Source organism: Oncorhynchus nerka, linkage group LG18 (genome assembly GCF_034236695.1).
Source record: "Oncorhynchus nerka isolate Pitt River linkage group LG18, Oner_Uvic_2.0, whole genome shotgun sequence".
NCBI classification, from domain to species: domain Eukaryota; kingdom Metazoa; phylum Chordata; class Actinopteri; order Salmoniformes; family Salmonidae; genus Oncorhynchus; species Oncorhynchus nerka.
Genome location: NC_088413.1, coordinates 48,106,212 through 48,125,093, shown reverse-complemented (window position 1 = coordinate 48,125,093; position 18,882 = coordinate 48,106,212). Strand labels below are relative to the sequence as shown.

Below are 18,882 nucleotides of genomic sequence, written 5' to 3'. Positions count from 1 at the left end.
TGTGCTCAATCCCTTAAAGTCAGCCTCTCTTCCTGCCATTCTCTAGCACTTCCTTCAGGAAGCATCTGCTTATTTCTGACAATGAAGCTCTGCAGCATAATCTAAATAATAGTCCTTTACTCAGGGAACATGGAATAATCTGTGTATCCCAAGTGGGGTACCCCCTGAATGCCTCACAAAGTGTAGTTGTTATTTAATGACACCATTCTGAGTTTCCTGTTTCAGGGTTGACCAAACCACACGAGGGGTCTATTCCCCGAGGGAATGAATCATACAAAGTCCACTTTGTATCATCACATCCTGATACCAGGACCGTTCATCAGCAGGCTGGCATATCCTCTCACAAGTTCTGTTTATCCAGTTGGATGTGTGCACCTCTCTGGTTCTCTTTTCTGTGAAGTAAAACTTCCTGCAGCTCCGACAAAAACAAAAGTGAAGCTGGCCTGGTGATCTCACAGGGAAATATGATCAAAGAATCAAAGGATGTCAGTTACTGGAGTTAGGCTGATAGCACCTGGACTACATTAGTGTATTTTTCTCACAACTCATTCAGGCGTTGGACCTTAGGCTACTGTGTACTTTAATGCATGGGTAATTCGATTCTAAATGGCTGTTGTTTGGCTGTGCCACCACCTTCTCTGCAGAGGAAGTGGATGGCTGTATCAAGTCTAAGCACACTTCCTGTGCTTGTTGTCTTGGGAGGACCCATTAGGGGCAGCTAAGAAAGCAGCAGCAAAATGAGCATTGTCAGCCAGTCCATTACAGGAGCGGCTAGCAGGAGGACCATTGTCAGTCTGAATGAGAAACACTACCGTCAGATCGATGGTGCGAGCAGGGAGAATGGAGTACTATTGGATATGCCTGTGGAGTGTCTTGGGGGTAGGTTTGTGCGTTCCTGTTGCTAAACCCTATTACCTTCATCATCATCCTCTCAACTTTGACAAAGCTTCAGAAGCCTGTCAGCCTGGCAGTTTCCTAACTAAAGTGGCCAGTATGGAGGAAGCCTCGAAGATTTTGAAAGAAATCTCGGAAACACTATCCAAAGAACGTACATTTCAGTTCTGGGTTGGCTTGATGAAAGGAAAGGGGTCATGCGTGAAACATGACGCACCTCTGAATGGTTTCAAGTGGACGGTGGATAACAGCAGCGACACAGAACTGGATCAGTGGAAGTATTTGCCCAAACCAACCTGCACGGGTATTTACTGTGTATTTCTCTCTGGTGAGTTTAATGGAACTGAGATTGTGAACTGGGGATTTGTTTCCAGTACCTGTAAGACAGAGTATCCATTCATTTGTAAACAACGTAATGGAGAGGTACCTATCATGAAGCAGTGTCTTACCCCACACATACCAGATGCCCGATTACTCAGGCCAGACCCAAAGGATCATAATAAACTGCATCTGGATTGTGGGTTTGGGAAAATGTTTGAACTGACTTGCTCTGCAACGACTCTAACATGGGAACGTGATGATGGATCGGATATACGTGGCATTTGTGCTTCATGCAAAGCAGGTTATATGACAGATGGGTCTGGAATCTGTGTGGACATTGACGAATGCAGAGATCGGCCCTGTAAAGACCAGTGTGTCAACACTGAGGGTTCTTTCCTCTGTAAATGCTCTGATACAAATGAAAATGGAAATCTTCAAGATGAGGGCTCAATGGCATGCAACGAACTACCAGCAGCTACCATTGCTCCTGAAGGTAGTGACAACCATTTGGTCCAAGACTATACCCCAACTTCTAAGCCAGCAATTCAGGAGAAGCCTTTTCTCGCCTCTCTGCCGGACCAACACACTACAACTTCCCCTACAGACGACATTGAGATAGCGGACCAGAGTGGAGACCAAGCCCACATTTTCATACCTGTGCTGATAGCAGTGATGGCCTTGGTCGTTCTGTTAGTCGTGGTGTTATCTATTGTTAAGTGCTGCCTCAGGAGGCGATCACAGAAACTGGCCATGAAAAATGCAGAGAAAATGGCAATGAAGAGGGCGGAGTCCTCCAAGGAAAAATACTCCCTGGAAAACGCAAATGAGAAGGAGGCAACTTAAGCAGCAGGAGTGTGAACGGAGGCCACAGATAAGACTCAGACAACCTGAAGGTGTTAACTGACAATGTATAAGATCTCTCATAACTTCCTTACATCAATAAGCACTGGAATAAAATGTTTTTATTGAAAGGATAAAAAAAAAAATCTGCAGTAGGTCACTGTACAGGCTTTGGATATTATTGTTTTATTGTGAGGATTTGTATATGGGCTGAGGGCTCACATTTCTTCATAATATTTGCTAGGCCTTTATGTTGCATTTACTTATTTTATTGCTGTATTGTATATATGTGGTTTGTATATATGTCATTGTGTAACATATGAAGATGAATTTGATGCTTCAGTATTTTGGAAGTCTCCAGTCCTGATATAAAGGATGATAACCTCTGCCCATGGTGTAAAATGTTCAGCCCATTAACCTAGGTCAGTCTCATTTCAAAAGAAAGACACTATCTTGTCAATAAATCAACTGTTTATAAAAGCAATAGATTGTATTATCATTGAAAATAAAGGATGAATCGATTCTGAGCAAACAGACACTGTGGGCAGGTTAACCCACTGGGCAAAAACGGGTTGAATCAACGTTGTTTCCATAAAAAACATTTTGGGGGGTTTAAATCAAAGTGATGACGTTGAATCAATGTGGAAAACTGATTGGATTTGATCAAAAGTAATCAATGTCAGGGAATTTAGTGTCGTATTATTACAAATCTAATGACATGAGGACATTTTTGGTTGATTGCACGTTTCATTCAACAACCAATTGAAAACTAGACGTTGAACTGACGTCCGTGCCCAGTGGCTATTTTCTACAAATAGCTGAGTAAATCTGCACCAAAGATAAGAGGACAGCGGATAAGAGATAGCTGGGCTGCTCTTTCCGGACCAGGATGTGGTTGTTTTGCTAAAGGTGAACAAGTGTTCATGTTGCTCTCTGCCTGAGAGATTTAAAAACGAAGATCACTGATGCTGTTTTAACTTGAATTTGCGCAATTAATAATTCATCATAGAGACTGAGTATGAATCTGAACTTAAACTGCACATATTGGTTTACTCTCCAAGATATCTGCAATAGATTAATCATAAGCAGCACTGTCTAACACTTTTTCGTATGTGCTCACACAGTGGAAATAATATCACTCCGGAAGCCTCTAGTAGTGCCAGTCGGTTTCAGCTCTGTGGGCGACTTGTCCTAATTGGAGGACTATTACGCACAGTGCCACCTTGTAATAATACGAACAATAATAAGACATTTGGATTATTTAACATTTTAATTGCGTTCAAATAGTTGCAAGTAAACAACATTAATACATATCGAAGTAACCGCCTAGTAATGAGCGAAACACTCAGTGGTCACGTTTATGATTTTTGTTAATTTCATCATGTCCATATGCTGCTACAGTGTCGTTGTCCTAGAAGTACAGGTTCCATTTCTATACGTGCTATCACATTCCATATTGTCCGGTTGAAATTCATCCACACTGTAACCACGACTTTTCAGAGCCGTGGCATAGTAATCTATTGGTTCTTCCGTTGCATTGTCCATCCAGCGCAGGCACAAAATTCTTTGGAACGAACGTTTGAAATTGTCTGATAAAAATCCGTACAGTATAGGGTTGGCGCAGCTATTTGCGTATCCCAGAATCACTGCGAGTTGCATGAGTGTTGCGTTATGGTGCTCCACAAAAACATTGACGAGCTGTACAATGTGAAAGGGCATCCAACAGACGACAAACACGGTCACCACCATCATCACCATCAGAGTGATCTTTCTCTCCGACTTCTTACGCTGCTGCCAACCTGCCTTCAGTGCCACCACTCTCATCTTGGCGATGATGAGGATGTAACACATACAGATAGCAATGACTGGGAACAGAAAGCCCATGAGAAAGGCATAGATCACAAACACAGCCATCCACTGGTTCACTGGCTTTGGCATCTGAATGTTGCAAGCGACCGAACCGTCCAAGTTTGGAACGGTCGTGGAAAATATAATAATGGGCAAAATGACCAGGATAGAAAACATCCAAACCCCAAAGTTGACTATTTTAGCTATTGTGGGTCTCCTGTACCGGGAGGCTTTGATGGGGTGCACAACCGCGATATATCGGTCTATGCTAAGTACAGTTAAGCAGTAAATACTGGTAAACATATTAATAGCATCAACACTTAGAACAAGGCGGCAGAGAAGGGAGCCGAAAGGCCAGTGGTGAAGGAGTGAAGATGTCACCAAGAAAGGGACACTCAGCATAAGTAACTCGTCCGCTATGGCCAGATTCAGAATGTAGATATTTGTTGCAGTTTTCATTTTGGCATATCTGAAAATGACATAGATAACCATAGAGTTCCCGCACAGTCCGACCAAACAGACAACCGAGTAAATGAAGGAGATGAGGATTGCGCTGCCTTGAGACTCGCTGTACGTTTCGTTCCCAGACGAGTTGTTCATTAGGAAAAAACCGTCCTCCAGGGTTAGATTCCTGAAAGAGCTGTTGGGGAGCATTTTGACTGTGTTTTTCCAGAAGAATCCTCAAAAAATTAGGCCTATGTCTTCCCGTAAATAATACATTTCAATCAGTGCGACTGTCCAGGGAACCCATCTCCTCACGGGAGTTGCTCTGTGCTGTGGCGCGCAGACGGTGCGTTGTTTCAGGACCATGGATAGCTACCGATGATCTAGTCATTTCAGAGACGCAACGTCAGACGTTGTAAAATGACGTTGTGTTGGGGTCATAGCCTAGGTCCTAATCGATATAAACCACTATAACCTAGAATAGGAATCTGTTATCTAGCGTCATAACACCCACATTCTATTTCAACTGATTGATTGGTAAATTGCTGCAGTCTTGTGTCTTTTGATGACGATGCACAATAGTTAAATGTTCCCCAGGTTGTTTCCCCATACGACCGTCTTTCGTCGTATCAGCAATTTCACAATTGAATCAAACACACACTCAGCACAACTGAACATTTATGAGACTAATACAATTGCATAAATTGTGGACTGACATACAGTGCCTTCAGAAAGTATTCACACCCCTTGACTTTTTTTCCACATTGTGTTACAACCTGAATTTAAAATGGATTAAATGTTGTTGGGTTTTTTTTTTGGGGGGTCACTGACCTACACACAACACCCAATAACGTCAAAGTGGAATTGCATGTATGTTTTTAGAAATTAATAAAAAATGAAAAGCTGAAATGTCTAGAGTCAATAAGTATTCAACCCCTTTGTTATGTCAAGCGTAAATAAGGCTAGAGCTTGAAGAATTTTGAAAAGAATAATGGGAAAATGTTGCACAATCCAGGTGTGCAAAGCTCTTAGAGACTTACCGAGAAAGACTCACAGCTGTCATCGCTGCCAAAGGTCTTTTCAATGTGTCCTTATGGAGTATTGTGTGTAGATGGGTGAGAAAAAAAATCGCTTTAATAAATTTTTTAGCTCAGGCTTTAACACAACAAAATGTGGAATAAGTCAAGGGGTATGAATACTTTCTGAAGGCACTGTATATTGTGATATTTAACAAAAGCGATGTGTCATCTTCTTTGGGATTTTCATCTAAAAATTTGAATCAAAAAGAAGACCTGGCAAGTGTAGTCTACAGACGATAAAGATAAAGTCTTCCTTTTGAAATGGGTGGGCTGTCATCCCAACTGTAACTGAATTATTACAGATGACCAAATCACAAAGAATATCCACATCACAGGTGAAGGTCATATCATTCATTTATGATGAATGAAGAAAATCAATCAAAGTGCGTCATACTCAGATCACAGAATGTGGCCCTCTGGTACACAAACAGATTAGAGAATCACTGAAAATCTAAGTAAGTAAATAGAGTTTCGTTAGGAAATCCAAATGCAATATCCATGCTGACAAAGTTGGATAATGGAGCAGTTTCTGGCTCTAATGTGACAGCTTGATGTTTAATCTTGCACAACTGACCAAATGTCCAAGAGACATTAGATGCCACCCACTGGTGGCATTTTTCACCCAACTTTTAATTTAAATCCAATGACATGGTTCTAATGGTTGTTGAATTCATGTTAGTTGATAACGCAGCCAAATGTATATTGAACAAAAATATAAACGCAACATGAAACAATTTCAATGATTTTACTGAGTTACAGTTCACATAAGGAAATCAATCATTTGAAATAAATGCATTAGGCCTAATCTATGGATTTCACATGACTGGGAATACAGATATGCGTCTGTTGGTAACAGCATTTTAAGGTAGGGGCGTGGATCAGAAAACCAGTCAGTATCTGGTGTGACCACAAGTCTCATGCAGCGTGATACATCCTTCACATAGAGTTGATCAGGCTGTTGACTGTGGCCTGTGGAATGTTGTCCCACTCCTCTTCAATGGCTGTGTGAAGTTGCTGGATATTGGCGGGAACTGGAACGCAGTGTCCGTACACATCCCAAAAATTCTCAATGGATGGCATGTCTGGTGAGTATGCAGGCCATGGAAGAACTGAGACGTTTTCAGCTTCCAGGAATTGTGTACAGATCATTGTAAAATGGGGCCGTGCATTTTAGTATGTATTTTTTTTATTTAACCTTTATTTAACCAGGTAGCAAGTTGAGAACAAGTTCTCATTTACAACTGCGAACTGGCCAAGATAAAGCAAAACAGTTCGACACAAACAACAACACAGAGTTACACATGGAATAAACAAACATACAGTCAATAATACAGCAGAACAAAAGAAAAGAAAAAGGCTATATACAGTGAGTGCAAATGAGGTAAGTTAAGGCAATAAATAGGCCATTATCATGCTGACATATGAGGTGATGGCAGCGGATGAACGGCACAACAATGGGCCTCAGGGTCTTGTCACGGTATCTCTGTGCATTCAAATTGCCATCGATAAAATGCGATAGTGTTCTCTTTTCCGTAGCTTATGCCTGCCCATACCATAACCCCACCGTCACCATGGGGCACTCTGTTCACAACGTTGACAGCAGCAAACCGCTCACCTACACACAACGCCATACACGTGGTCTGCAGTTGTGAGGCCGGTTGGAAGTACTGCTAAATTCTATAAAACAACGTTGGAAGAGAATGGCAAAGAAAGTAACATTTAATTATCTGGCAACAGCTCTGGTGGACATTCCTGGAGTCAGCATGCCAAGTGCACGCTCCCTCAAAACTTTAGACACCTGTGGGAATTGTGTTGTGTGTCAAAACCAACACTTCACATGTTGCATGTATATTTTTGTTCTGTGTAAATCAAAACTAGACGTTGAACTGCCGTCAGTGCCCAGTGGGCAGTAAACAGAGTAACTTGTACAAAACATGCAGCGTTTTTATGAGCAATAACTAACAAGGTTTAGATTTCCTCAGCTCAAGACAGTATTTGAATTAATTGTGAAATTGTAAGAGCTCAAGATGGAAGTAAAATAAACATGTTCCATTAGAATGCAACAAACAATGTTGGATTGGAAAACAAAAGATTCTCCTCTTTCAGAAACACAATCCATTCAGTTGGGTCAGCCATATCATTTTTGCATGCATTGTTTTCAGAGAATGACTGCATGATTGCCCTTGAAATCTAACAGGCCATTACACACCCGTCTCAGTACACCGTCTCAGTGTGTAAGTGGAACAGATGGTTGTGTTCATACTCCTCTCTCCTTCATTACTCCTCTCTCCTTAATTACTCCTCTCCTTTATTACTCCTCTCTCCTTAATTACTCCTCTCCTTTATTACTCCTCTCTCCTTAATTACTCCTCTCCTTCATTACTCCTCTCTCCTTAATTACTCCTCTCCTTTATTACTCCTCTCTCCTTTATTACTCCTCTCCTTTATTACTCCTCTCTCCTTAATTACTCCTCTCCTTTATTACTCCTCTCTCCTTCATTACTCCTCTCTCCTTAATTACTCCTCTCCTTTATTACTCCTCTCTCCTTTATTACTCCTCTCCTTTATTACTCCTCTCTCCTTTATTACTAATCTCTCCTTCATTACTCCTCTCTCCTTAATTACTCCTCTCCTTTATTACTCCTCTCTCCTTTATTACTCCTCTCTCCTTTATTACTCATCTCTCCTTCATTACTCATCTCTCCTTCATTACTCATCTCTCCTTCATTACTCCTCTCTCCTTCATTACTCCTCTCTCCTTCATTACTCCTCTCTCCTTAATTACTCCTCTCTCCTTCATTACTCCTCTCTCCTTCATTACTCCTCTCTCCTTAATTACTCCTCTCTCCTTTATTACTCCTCTCTCCTTAATTACTCCTCTCTCCTTTATTACTCCTCTCTCCTTTATTACTCCTCTCTCCTTCATTACTCATCTCTCCTTCATTACTCCTCTCTCCTTAATTACTCCTCTCCTTCATTACTCATCTCTCCTTCATTACTCCTCTCTCCTTAATTACTCCTTTCCTTCATTACTAATCTCTCCTTTATTACTCCACTCTCCTTCATTATTCCTCTCTCCTTCATTACTTTTCTCTCTCTCTCCCTCTCCTCCCAACCCCTCCATCCCTCCCTCCCCTGGAGGCACGCCAGTTCATTTGGCAGGTGTTTTTTATACTCCACAGGCCTCCTCTTTCCTCTCTCTATATAGCTCCTGTTTTATGGAGACTGACTCAGCTGATTTGGATGGGCAAGAAATAACCCAGGTCCTTAACTGGGAAAGAGCTCCAAAGCCAAGGAAATACTACCTCTGTGTTTGTTTGTTGGGATACTGTGTATGCTGAGACAAAATAGTCTCTCTCTGATTCAATCACTGGCACTGCAAGCAGTTAATAACCTCCCAGGGGAATTCATGAAGGGAGATACTGAACTTGGCACAAAGCAATTCAAACAACCTCAAAAAACGTGATTTTCCTGTGTTTTATATATACTGTATTTCCACACTGTGAAATTGTGAACATTTTGATAATACCCTTTTAGTGTAAAAGCTGTTTGAAAAGACCGCCTTTTCAGGGTGTTTTGCATGGGTTTTGGCCTGCCTGGCGACATCACCAGTATAAGTTAATAGACCATTAACAAGGAGAGTTTCAAACCTCTCTGCCAATAACAGCTAGTTTTCAGGTTACATATGTAACAGTTAAGAACGTGCCCATAAGCTCACTTCACAGCCTGCTTGAAATGTTGCTGATGGAGCAATCCAATTGGTACCTTCTGTATAGCTCAAACAGTTGGTACGTTGTCAAAGAGGACGTTCACGTGTGTTTGCGAGAAGAGGATCACTGGTTGGAGCACGGTATGGGGACAGGAACAGTGGAGCAAGATATACAGTGAGCTGCAAACTGATGTCGGTTTCACTGGTGGTCAGTTTCACTGGTGCCGTAACCCGGATTGTGTGTGACTAAGGTACTAACAGACATACAAACAGATGGAGACAGATCCATAGTGGTCCAACCCCCCCTCCCCCATTTCATTGTGGGGGACAACAATCCCAGTAAGGTACTTAAAGATGCTTTTTAAAGGATTTATATCATTTCAGTCAGTAGTAGTGCTCACGAGCCAAAACGGGTCTCTGAAAATTGTGCACAATTGTGTAGAACGTCATCAATTGCATATGATATGTTACGTCCTGATTTTATTTTATTTTTTTAAATAAGTCAAATTCCAATTCATACAATATGTTACAAATGTCAATGTGCCAAAGATCCCGTTCAATCTATTTAATTGTTATCTAGAAACAATTTGATATTGAGATAAAAATGTCTGCATTGGCCCTTTAAGACAGGATTGCACATTAAAGACTACTCATAAAATACTCATGTGAATGTCATGGAAGTTTTATTAAACATATAACAACAAATATAACAAATATTGAAGATTCTGATGCCCAATATATCACAAAGTACACACTTTGATGAACAGCATATATTTCCTCAGTCAACCATAATATGTCATGTTGAGTAGCATCATAAGGAAACAGATGGTATAGTATCGCTAATATGGGGTTGGCTCATCTCAGCCCTCCAGTGCCTCTTGGAGTTCCACTGCTGTTCTATAGTCCTGCATCGCTTGGTCAGTCAAGCCCAGGTGGCCTCTGACATCAGCACGGAGCTTGTAGACCAGGGCATCGTTGGGCTGGAGGAGAAGAGCTAGGGAATACATACACTTTAAGACCAAGACCAGAAAGTTTGAGGGTGTCTATTTATAGCTAGCGATAGTATTTATAGTCATGACACATTCCTTCTCCACGTACACTTTATGAATCGGACGGTCTAAGATTTGATTCAGTTCCATGCAATTACTCTTTTAACAATACATTCAAGTCGGCTACAACACCTAAAAAAAAAAACATTCATTCATTGAATCAGTGGAACTGTACTAACTGAACTGATTTTCTCTAAATCATATAAATCATAAGCACGACAGAGTTGGTTCCATCAACACCCACAGTGATTCCATTTGTTGGATGAATCCTCATGCTCATTCTGTCCTGCTGAAAATCTATTATTATAGGTTTGTATCATCACCATGGAAACTCAAGCTGCCTCTTGTCTCATGAAAAATAAGTGGCCTTCTTCTTGGTCTTGGTGTTGTCTGTCTGCCAATGAGGGGTGTCACTGCACTGTGCCGCTGTCCTTTGCTTTGTTTAATTGGGTGTTTTCATTTCCAACTATTGGCCAGTTATTTTGACACCCAAAACAAAAAGAGAGAAGGTTTTCAGACCATGTCTTTGCCTGTCTCTCGGAGTAACGGCAGCAGAGGGACGTAAATCTGTAGACTAGTCTTCAGAGACGGTGGTGCATATTGTGAGAGAGTGAGTGAGTGAGTGAGTGATCTAGAGAGAATATGCCTTGTCTGTACAGAGGTAAGATGGTAGGCTAGCCTGTGCCTAAAATTGACTTTACAGTTTGTAACACCAGACATGACAATGTTGTCCTATATACAATACAAGTGTGTAATAATGGTACCAGAAAGAGTCCCATCAGCAGTGTGTAAAACATAACAGCCCTGCTGACTAGTGCTGAGTGTTTCGTGCTTTTTGAGGTCGGTTCGGTTTTCGGTTCGATTTATAAAATTGAAAAAAGTAGACATAACATTTTTTTAGACATTTAGACAAATGCACTATGCATTATGTGGGTTGAATGATGTAACACCACAGAATACAATGAATAAAAGTCCCATGATGGTAGTGACTGCCCACTACTACATTTATTCACATTACATTAATAAAATAATTGTTTTATTTGAGGACTTTATTAAACTCCAAGTCATCATCTCATATAAGCTGTTGTCTAACAGAGACACAATTTTAGTACTTCTTCAAAGTAAATAAGGCATACTTTTATGACTGCCGAATACCAACTATCAATCACTTAGATCATGTATTTTCAGACTCGCAAAGTAACTGCTTTCTCTACCCTCTCGATCACAAGTTCTCTGTTCTCTCAGTCTCGGTGTCTTCTCCGCACAGACCAGACATGTTGAAGTGGCCGCGCAATGTATTATGGTAATTGTAGTTAATTACTACGTTTTCTGTGCTAAACTATGTATAATATTGGCCTGTTGGAAACTACAACATCACACAGTTTAGGCTGGATCTGATTTATCTCTACAGAAACTGCACATCATGCTCACAGAAAAAAAAGCGAACTAAATGGAATTCAAATAACTGAAATGACATCGGTCAATTAGCTGTATAAAAAAAAAAAGAACCCGACATTTCGGTTAATGGCTCCGCACTACCGCCCGACAGAACAACAGAGATGCTGTCCTAGCCCCCTGCCGGGTCACACGTTCATCACCCAGGGTAAATGAAAACCCTATCATTGTCCACAGTTACTGAATCTTATCTGGGAATCAACTCAATTCAGAAAAAAAAAACGTATTGGCTCAGTTGTCTGGAGCCTGCAATGGTTGTAGGTTTGATTCATTACCACATAGCCTACAACACAACGCAATACAACAACACAATGCACTCAATCAAATATCCTCGAGACAGACTGATTTCAAGACATTAATTAAGTGCTTAATACAACAACAAAATGACACTACAGTAAGATTCAACCATCTGACCTCGGAACGTGTTACAAGTCTCTGTACAATACCTAGCACACATTGGACTGAGAAACTCTATCCAGCAGGAAACACATTGAGACACACACAAGGGCAGCCCTCCGGGAACAAAAGAACGAGTGGTAAAAGGCTGTCGATTGCTGCTCACTGCTCACCGTGACTGAGGTCCTTCTCTGCATTCCTGTACTGGCGCAGGGAGCTGTAGAGATTGGCTCGGTTGAAGAACACGTGTGAAGAATAAGGGTTGAGTCTCAGGGCCTCAGAGAAGTCCTGGAGGGCCTCTGGAACCTTCCTCAGCAGAGCCCTGGTGATGGCCCGGTTCAGCACCGCAGATTCATCCTCTGGGTCCAGCTCAAATGCTTGGCTGTAGTGCTCACAGGCCTGGAGGATCACCAGCCAGGAGCACACAGAACCACCGTCACGCAGGAGCACACAGGAAGGAGAAGAGCGACGAGAGTGTATGCATACAGTGAGACCCATCCTATAGGATGTGAATGACCCTTAAATGTAAAACAGTTCACCGCTCCGTGGATGTGAACTAGGTTTTACACTTGAAAATGACAGTACATCAGAATAAAATCCATTAGAGTGAAATATTTTACCTGTTCAAACTGCCTGTTGTAGAAGTAGAGGTTAGCAGCATTGAAGAAGGCCAGGGCATACTTGGGGTTGAGTGAGATGGCTCTCTGGTAGTCTTTCATGGCATTGGCTTTGTCCCCCATGAACTGGTTGATCACCCCTCGGTTAGTCAGCAGCTGATCTGACACAGGATGGTGCTACAGGAAGGCCAGTCCAGGGTCACAGTTAATAACACAGTGAATACAATTAAAGTCGGAAGTTTACATACACTTAGGTTGGAGTCATTAAAACTAGTTTTTCAACCACTCCACAAATTTTTTGTTAACAAACTATAGTTTTGGCAAGTCGGTTAGGACATCTACTTTGTGCATGACACAAGTAATTTTTCCAACAATTGTTTACAGACAGATTATTTCACTTATAAATTCACTGTATCACAATTCCAGTGGGTCAGAAGTTTACATACACTAAGGTGACTATGCCTTTAAACAGCTTGGAAAATTCCAGAACATGATGTCATGGCTTCTGATAGGCTAATTGACATCATTTGAGTCAATTGGAGGTTTACCTGTGGATGTATTTCAAGGCCCACCTGCAAACTCAGTGCCTCTTTGCTTGACATCATGGGAAAATCAAAATAAATCAGCCAAGACCGCAGAAAAACAATTGTAGACCTCCACAAGTCTGGTTCATCCTTGGGAGCAATTTCCAAACGCCTGATGGTACCACGTTCATCTATACAAACAATAGTACACAAGTATAAACACCATGGGACCACGCAGCCATCATACCGCTCAGGAAGGAGACACGTTCTGTCTCCTAGAGATGAATGTACTTTGGTGCGAAAAGTGCAAATCAATCCCAGAACAACAGCAAAGGACCTTGTGAAGATGCTGGAGGAAACAGGTTCAAAAGTATCTATATCCACAGTAAAACGAGTCCTATATCGACATAACCGGAAAGGCCGCTCAGCAAGGAAGAAGCCACTGCTCCAAAACCGCCATAAAAAAAGCCAGACTACGGTTTACAACTGCACATGGGGACAAAGATCGTACTTTTTGGAGAAATGTCCTCTGGTCTGATGAAACAAAAATAGAACTGTTTGGCCATAATGACCATCGTTATGTTTGAGGAAAAAGGGGGAGGCTTGCAAGCCGAAGAACACCATACCAACCGTGAAGCACAGGGTTGGCAGCATCATGTTGTGGGGATGTTTTGCTGCAGGAGGGACTGGTGTACTTCACAAAATAGACGGCATCTTGAGCCAGGAAAATTATGTGGATATATTGAAGCAACATCTCAAGACATCAGTCAGGAAGTTAAAGCTTGGTCGCAAATGGGTCTCCCAAATGGACAACGACCCCAAGCATACTTCCAAAGTTGTGGCAAAATGGCTTAAGGAACTGAAAAAGCGTATGCTAGCAAGGAGGCCTACAAACCTGACTCAGTTACACCAGCTCTGTCAGGAGGAATGGGCCAAAATTCACCCAACTTATTGTGGGAAGCTTGTGGAACGCTACCAGAAATGTTTGACCCAAGTTCAACAATTTAAAGGCAATGCTACCAAACACTAATTGAGTGTATGTAAACTGCTGACCCACTGGGAATGTGATGAAAGAAATAAAAGCTGAAATAAATCATTCTCTCTACTATTATTCTCACATTTCACATTCTTAAAATAAAGTGGTGATGCTAACTGACCTAAGACAGGGAATTTTTACTAGGATTAAATGTCAGGAATTGTGAAAAACTGAGTTTAAATGTAGTTGGCTAAGGTGTATGTAAACTTCAACTGTATATAGCTACGATACAACATCTCCAAGTTATTATTATAAGGCATAACCAAGGCATCATCAAGCTTGGATTATTATAATCAGCTGCGTAGTGCTATGGCAAAAAACAAAACATGCGTCCAGTAAGGGCCCCAGGCCTGAGTTTGGGAAATCCTGCTATAAGGGATGAAACACTGAATACAGCAACACTAGCAGTCTTACTCCAACAACCTGCATTCTATCTCCCGATTGACCGGAAACAAAACACCAACCACATAGCTATAATACATCATGTCCAAGTAATTTGCTGAAACGCTGAATATGGCAGTACACACCGGCAGTATGTCTTCCCTCAGTGTACTCAACAGCTTGCATTTTATAAACATGGACTAAACACGCTGTCCTGACTGAGTGGAGGACATTCAGCCAATTATCTCTCTTCACAGTGGCCATCCATTACTGAAACAGGAAACTGCAATTCCCCATGGGATCCACATTACATACCAGGTCCAAACAATCACAGAAAAAATGTGACTTTTATCTCCTTACTAACCAGCCTGCTTAGAACTAACATCAATGGGTTTGATGCTGTATGTAGCCAATGTGGTACCTTCAGAGCCATGTTAATGTCTTGGAAAGCAGCATAGGTGTTTCCCATCTGCAGGTTGATGACAGCTCTCCCCTCAAATGCCTTCCAGCATTTGGAGTCAATCTCTGCTGCCACTGTGAACTGGTTCCAGGCTCTTTGGAAGAAACCGAAAACCTGGAAAAGCAGATGGACAGATTGGAGTTATGTACCAAGTTTGAAATTGCCAACTGCTAAAGCATAAATTTAAACAGTGAAAATCAATTTACATTTAACAAAATGCTGGGTTTGGTTTGCTATTTTTAAACAATGGCAGTTAAACAAAATGACATGTTGACAGCTGTCTTCTTATTTAAAAAATTATAGAAAGTTGCCTGTTTTCTTTTTGCCTAAATGTGGCAAATGCAAATCTTAGCAACACGATTGGAGTGAGTACAAGGATAGATATTGGTCACAAAATGGAGACACAAGAAGGCTATTTTATGTACATAAGTATGTGTGACCAGGTATGGTCAGTATGTCTGACCAATTGATGTAAATCCACCCCCCCTTCATCCTATCATAAATAGCGCAACAAGAGCCAGAAGTAGTCTGCTCCTCAACACTCAGCAATATGGCAATTAACATGAATGAATTGACAATGTACAGTAAATGTATAATGCGTGAGGGTACACGCATTACACAATACACTTGGCTTTTAAGGACTATTCACATTGACCAAAATAATGTCAACTACCTACTGCTCTCCAAGTAGATTCTACTTTGAATAATACATCTGCAGAGCTGTGTATACCCATGTGACAAGTTCAGGTTCAGGTTTAGGGTTGTGTTTGAGGCTAAGGTTAGGATTGAACCAGGATGTGGACATGAAGCTAGGGTTAGAGTTAGGGTTGAGGTTAGGTTTGAACCAGGATGTGGACATGGAGCTAGGGTTAGAGTTAGGTTAGAGTTAGGGTTGAGGTTAGGGTTGGGGTTGAACCAGGATGTGGGCATGAAGCTAGGGTTAGAGTTAGGGTTGAGGTTAAGGTTAGGGTTAGGGTTGAACCAGGATGTGGACATGAAGCTAGGGTTAGAGTTAGGTTAGAGTTAGGGTTAGGGTTAGGGTTGAACCAGGATGTGGACATGAAGCTAGGGTTAGAGTTAGGGTTGAGGCTAAGGTTAGGGTTGGGGTTGAACCAGGATGTGGACATGAAGCTAGGGTTAGAGTTAGGTTAGGGTTGAGGTTAGGGTTGAACCAGGATGTGGACATGAAGCTAGGGTTAGAGTTAGGTTAAAGTTGAGGTTAAGGTTAGGGTTAGCGTTGAACCAGGATGTGGACATGAAGCTAGGGTTAGAGTTAGGGTTAAAGCTAAGGTTAGAGTTAGGGTTGAGGTTAGGGTTAGGGTTGAACCAGGATGTGGACATGAAGCTATGGTTAGAGTTAGGTTAGATTTAGGGTTGAGGTTAAGGTTAGGGTTGGGGTTGGGGTTGAACCAGGATGTGGACATGAAGCTAGGGTTAGAGTTAGGTTAGAGTTGAGGTTAAGGTTAGCGTTGAACCAGGATGTGGACATGAAGCTAGGGTTAGAGTTAGGGTTGAAGCTAAGGTTAGAGTTAGGGTTGAGGTTAGGGTTAGGGTTGAACCAGGATGTGGACATGAAGCTATGGTTAGAGTTAGGGTTGAGGTTAGGATTGGGGTTGAACCAGAATGTGGACATGAAGCTAGGGTTAGAGTTAGGTTAGAGTTAGGGTTAGGGTTGAACCAGGATGTGGACATGAAGCTAAGGTTAGAGTTAGGGTAGAAGCTAAGGTTAGGGCTAGGGTTGAACCAGGATGTGGACATGAAGCTATGGTTAGAGTTAGGTTAGAGTTAGGGTTGAGGCTATGGTTAGGGTTAGGGTTGAACCAGGATGTGGATGATGGACATGAAGCTAGGGTTAGGGTTTGGGGTTAGGAGGTTAGGGTTACCTGGAAGTTGTAGGCCAGGCAGATGCGTGCGTTGGAGCAGAGGGGGTTGAGGTGCAGGGCCGAAAGGAAGTCCCTCTGAGCTTGTTTGGTAGCCTGGGTGTGGCCGTAGTCCATGCAGGCATTGCCCCGCCCCACGTAGGCATCTAGGAAGAACGGGCTGATCTGCATGGCCTGGCTGTAGGCTTCTACTGACTCCTGGAGCTGACCCAGCCTAGAGGACACACCCAAGCACGCACACACGCACACACAGGTCATAGAGTTCATTATAAGATGTTGTTAAAGCAGTATGCTCTTAAAATTCATTCCCGTAGAAAATAAACTTCACCACCCATCTAACTGGGCACATGAAAGATCCTGTGATGAACAGTAATTGTTCAGGCTAGCGGATGAGCAATAACCACGACTCTACTCCACGTCCATTAACACTCTCCAAATGACCACAGTTCCCAAAGGAGTTGGTGCACCCCAGTATATGTGTTCTGGGTCAATACCATTACCTATAATACCCCCATTCTAAAACATGTCTCATAAGGGGGAATGACACTGTCAGGAAGATCACACCTTTCAATAGAGCATGTCTGAATGACCTCGCTGAGTGCTGCTCCTCTACGCGTCCCTTTTTCTCAGAAACGCTCTCGGTTTCTTTTTCTCTCCCCCAACTCTCTGAGAGCCATGTTTTAGCTCAGCGTGAACAACCTGCTTTCAAAACGGGTTTGAACATTCCCTCAGCAATATGAAAGATGTTAAAAGGCCCAATGGGATTTCTCTGTGAGAACCTCTCTAAATAGATCATCTGTTTTCTTATTCTATGTTCTGTACACAGGGAGAGTAGAGAGACATTCTGGATGATTTCTGCTGTTCCCAACACTGGTAGCCTGATGACAACGTTTCCAACAGTAAGGTGAGAGACTGTCTTACACATTCAGTGTGTTTCAAGGATTTGCCCTGTGGGTCAATGTTGCAACACAACATTGATTTCCCCCATCTTCTTCACACATCGTGACCACTTTAGAACAATAACCCTTAAAGTTATTCATTGAAATCATAAATTATTCTTCATAAAAGGTCATGCAGTGTTTATGGTCTTGCCTTCAGGCAACACACAAATATTAATTCACTATTAACGGCAGCATAAGTTGGATTTTCCGACTGGAGGCCTAACTGGAAATGATGAAAAACAAGACAAAAAGGAAATGAATAGCATGGTTTGGATAACAATTTGAGATACTGCATGGACTATACTATCTAACCCTGAAAGTAGAGATGCTTGGGAAGAATAACATGCCCTTGGGTGGGGCTAAGGTGTTAGGGTGTCTATACTGAGTGTGTGAGGGGAGAGACCTGTGATGGTAGACTCCTAGGGCATGGTAGATGGTGGCGTCCTCTGGACTTCTCAAGGAGGCAGCTTTGAAATCCTGCAGGAGAAAGACAGTACAACACAACAACAAGTTAACTGAAGACACCATGGATGAACAGATGAACAGGTAGATGATGATTGTGGTGCTACCTAACACATTACGTCCTAGCATATACAACCTACCTACCATGTCCAATAGTAATACTTACAACCTGTGTCCCATAGTCTCTTTGTCTAATTCATACAACCATTCTACAGATGCAGGATCTTAATTTGAGACAATTCGCCCCACCAGGAAAATAATCCTGCAGCAACAGGAAATGTGAAATATTATGTGGATTATCATTAATGGACATTTTTGTAGGGGTTGATACATTTTTCGTAAGCGGAAATAAAGTCTGACATTTCTAAGTGTGGAAAGTGAATTGCAGGAAAGTTGTCCTGCATCAGGGTGATCAAATTGAGATCAGACACCTGTACCATGACCCAAAGTCTCTCTGTCTAATATATCTGTCCGGCCTGGGATCAGTGAGTTTGAGTGTTTGCACAGTGAACAATGCCTGTTGACGATGCTAGCTACAGGACACTA

General features: G+C 42.0%; 3 protein-coding genes across 3 annotated transcripts in view; 1 reads left to right on the top strand and 2 right to left on the bottom strand.

Annotated features, from left to right (window-relative positions):
* Positions 1 to 519: 519 nt before the first annotated feature.
* On the top strand, positions 520 to 2,539 carry LOC115146000 (complement component C1q receptor-like). Its single transcript, XM_029687735.2, has one exon. The coding sequence runs from the start codon at positions 799 to 801 to the stop codon at positions 2,056 to 2,058; it is 1,260 nt and encodes a 419-aa protein (XP_029543595.1). The 5' UTR covers positions 520 to 798; the 3' UTR covers positions 2,059 to 2,539.
* Positions 2,540 to 3,315: 776 nt separating this feature from the next.
* Positions 3,316 to 4,667, bottom strand: sstr1a (somatostatin receptor 1a). The gene has a single exon (XM_029687736.2). The coding sequence runs from the start codon at positions 4,555 to 4,557 to the stop codon at positions 3,451 to 3,453; it is 1,107 nt and encodes a 368-aa protein (XP_029543596.1). The 5' UTR covers positions 4,558 to 4,667; the 3' UTR covers positions 3,316 to 3,450.
* A 5,134-nt stretch (positions 4,668 to 9,801) lies between these two features.
* ttc6 (tetratricopeptide repeat domain 6) overlaps positions 9,802 to 18,882 on the bottom strand; it is a 28,760-nt gene continuing 19,679 nt past the window's right edge. Inside the window, exons 24-29 of the mRNA XM_065003349.1 lie at positions 18,278 to 18,351; positions 16,937 to 17,147; positions 15,015 to 15,167; positions 12,656 to 12,829; positions 12,209 to 12,434; positions 9,802 to 10,129 (exon numbers count right to left, since the gene is read on the bottom strand). Coding sequence (XP_064859421.1) covers positions 9,996 to 10,129; positions 12,209 to 12,434; positions 12,656 to 12,829; positions 15,015 to 15,167; positions 16,937 to 17,147; positions 18,278 to 18,351 — 972 coding nt within the window. The 3' untranslated portion in view covers positions 9,802 to 9,995. The remainder of the gene's footprint in view (positions 10,130 to 12,208; positions 12,435 to 12,655; positions 12,830 to 15,014; positions 15,168 to 16,936; positions 17,148 to 18,277; positions 18,352 to 18,882) is intronic.

Excerpts from the sequence above, each read along its gene's own strand:
- LOC115146000 (XM_029687735.2), top strand. The coding sequence starts at position 799 with ATGAGAAACACTACCGTCAGATCGATGGTGCGAGCAGGGAGAATGGAG.
- sstr1a (XM_029687736.2), bottom strand. The coding sequence starts at position 4,557 with ATGCTCCCCAACAGCTCTTTCAGGAATCTAACCCTGGAGGACGGTTTT.